We start from the raw sequence: 2,784 nt of genomic DNA on the forward strand, positions 1-2,784 counted from the left end.
CTATCCCTGATACCACATGCCATACCAGCCACCAAAACCGGGCATGGTGGCACACACCTGTAATCCCAGCACTCAGGAGGCTGATACAGGATGATCACTGTGAGTCAAGAGCTGTGGAGTGAGGCTCTGTACCAAATAAATAAATAAATAGATAGATAGATAGATAATTTTTAAAATTAAAAAAAAATAATATGTTCAAGACATTTCTAGAATAATGGTTGCACCTTGAGACTATAGTCTTCAGTGAAATAAACTGGAAATACATGTATAAATACTACGCTATTTCTCTGGTGTGAAAACATACAGGAGTAAATAAGAACCAGAATGTACAACATTTATTGTGAAATAAGAAGAAAGTGTTCATATGAGGAGGGGAACAAGGGAGAAAGAAGAGATGCGAAAATAAAAAGATGAGAAAAGAAAAACAAGGAAACAAAGATTTTGTAAATGCAGAGAGGACTAGGGATTGAAGGGAGGTTAAAAGAGTAGGAAAAAAAAAGTTATACCATGTCCAGGTACAAATTCTCTATGATGAGTGTGATCATCATGTATATCTAAAATGTACTAATAAAATCTGATTTGAAAAATGAAAACCACACACACAAAAAGATTCATATTCAAAATAAGATTTTCTATTATGGAGGCATTATCTCTATTGTATATATACAAGCATAACTGATTTTAAAAATACTAAAGATATTTAAATTTTTGAAAAGATCTCGGCTTACACAAATCAGTTTGCAGCAGCTGAATGCAGTCTTATACCTAAAAACAAAGTACAGTATTTCACCATTTTCTTAGTATTTCAGAACCTACCGGAGAGATTCAGCCATTCGCCTCAAGTCTTCATTCTGCTGCTTTAAACGTTCAAGCTTTGCCAGAATCTTAGACAGTTCTCGACTAGAGTGATCAGGGTGGTCATTATCTCGAACCAAGTGTCCACCTATATAAAACAGCAAAGTTCCCCAGGCAAAAAGAATGAGCATAATCCAACGCCAGGAACCAGTCCATGGCCGCATCTTCAGATTTTCAACTCAATCTCCTAGCTTCCTGGAGCTCAAAGAATTGAAAACATAGTAACTGTTTCTTGTTAGTCCATTAGTGAAAAAACTGGTTGTTTCAACACATGATGCTTCAGAACGATTTTTCTGGTAATACTCTGATGAGTCTTTCAAAGAAATCCTTCTGATGATTGAACAAGAAGCTTCACTGTTCTGTGCTTCATGGATTCTATGTGCTGCAAAAAGAATAAGAAATGTAAATTATTTGTAATATGTAAAATAGCATATATGAAATTAATATAGTTAACAGAAACATATTGGTGTTGACTAACCAATAGGTCAGAAGACAACCTAATTACCCTAGTAAATCAAGGAAAAGGTGGAAGTTTTAAATCTGCATACCACGTATGTTATGTTTCTACCAGTTAACAGATTAATCAGCTCTAAACCAAAGTCCTCTAAATGCCATGACCACTTTTCCTTCTAACATTATTGTGCAGCAGCTCTCACGTAAAGATTAAAATGTTTTATGTTTTGAGTTATCAGTCAAAACCAAAATGCATTCAACTACACAGTTCAGGCTCATGTATTCACTAATTAAAAGAAAAAATATTCTCTGTGTTAATGAATTCATTCCTATGAATTCTCAACTCTATCGCCCTATACCTTACTACTCAGCTGACATTTTATCATTTAACTCTGAAAACGACAAACAAATCATCTCTTTTAGGATGAATTCTAAAACTGATATGCATATTAGAGAAGCAAAGATTATGACAGCCATTAACCAGCTAGAAACCACTCCAAATATCACAAGCAAAGGCCCAAATGGATCAAGCTAGATTATTGCTTGCTCAATTTTTAAGACAATACTAACAAGGGCCATCCAGACAGCTCAACAGATTAAAGTGCCTGCTTAGGCAGATGCAGGGGTCAGGAGTTCGATTCCCAGCCTGCCATGCCAGCCCTGCCCTTGGGGTGCGCTGAGAGAGTGATTGAGACTGGGCATGGTGGCACACAACTGTAATCCCAGTACTTGGGAGGCTGTAAAACAGGAGGACCACGACAAGTCTGATCTGTGTGGTGAGACCCTGTAGATCCTGTACTAAATGCATTTAAAAAAAAAAAAAATTCTAACAATTACAACAGAAGTTACTATCAGTTAAATCTTCAGTTAGTGTGTGGAGTTTAAACCTCAAATGCATCCCTGCTTTCTCAGCCTTAGCTATGGGCTATGAGTCATTCTTCTATCATTATGTGTATTGCAAATAGTGTTTTCTCCCCAGAGAATTTGTAGGGAAAAATATAAAACCATTTGACAGTACCATTTGAGTTTTGGAAGATAAACCATATGTATAGCTAGAGAGTTCTAAAATAAAGGGGGAGGTGGAGGGGGAGATCAGAAATAGTTTCTTTTTACACACAACCACATACTAAACAGTTATACAAGAATAAGAAGTAAAGCTGGAGAAAAGGGTTCAAAAATCAAAACACAGGGCCATTATTTTTCTACTTCTGAACCTGAATTTCACTTGTTTTTCAATGATTATTCAAAGAGAACACAATGTGCTCAAGTGAGTGTTCTAGAAACGCTCTTACTTCTTGGCCATTTATCCTACACTATTTTTCTTGATGTTACTGGTGTATAATGGCTAAAATACAAAGTAACAAAAACTAAACTCACTGAGAACCATTTGAAAACAAGGTAAGAAAAGCAGTAATTCAGGGGCTGGAGAGATGGCTCAGTGGTCTAAAGCACCTACTTAGAACAAGCTTAGCAAAG

General features: G+C 36.1%; 1 protein-coding gene across 6 annotated transcripts in view; it reads right to left on the reverse strand.

Moving 5' to 3' along the window:
- The window catches only part of Fut8 (fucosyltransferase 8), a 485,432-nt gene that overhangs the window by 246,362 nt on the left and 236,286 nt on the right, over nucleotides 1–2,784 (reverse strand). For all 6 annotated transcript variants that reach the window (XM_023702829.1, XM_004624778.2, XM_023702814.1 and 3 more), the window contains one exon: nucleotides 817–1,237. In XM_023702829.1, coding sequence (XP_023558597.1) covers nucleotides 817–1,019 — 203 coding nt within the window. In that variant the 5' untranslated portion in view covers nucleotides 1,020–1,237. The remainder of the gene's footprint in view (nucleotides 1–816; nucleotides 1,238–2,784) is intronic.

This window comes from Octodon degus, unplaced genomic scaffold (assembly GCF_000260255.1).
Source record: "Octodon degus isolate 3935 unplaced genomic scaffold, OctDeg1.0 scaffold00007, whole genome shotgun sequence".
In the NCBI taxonomy this organism is placed as follows: domain Eukaryota; kingdom Metazoa; phylum Chordata; class Mammalia; order Rodentia; family Octodontidae; genus Octodon; species Octodon degus.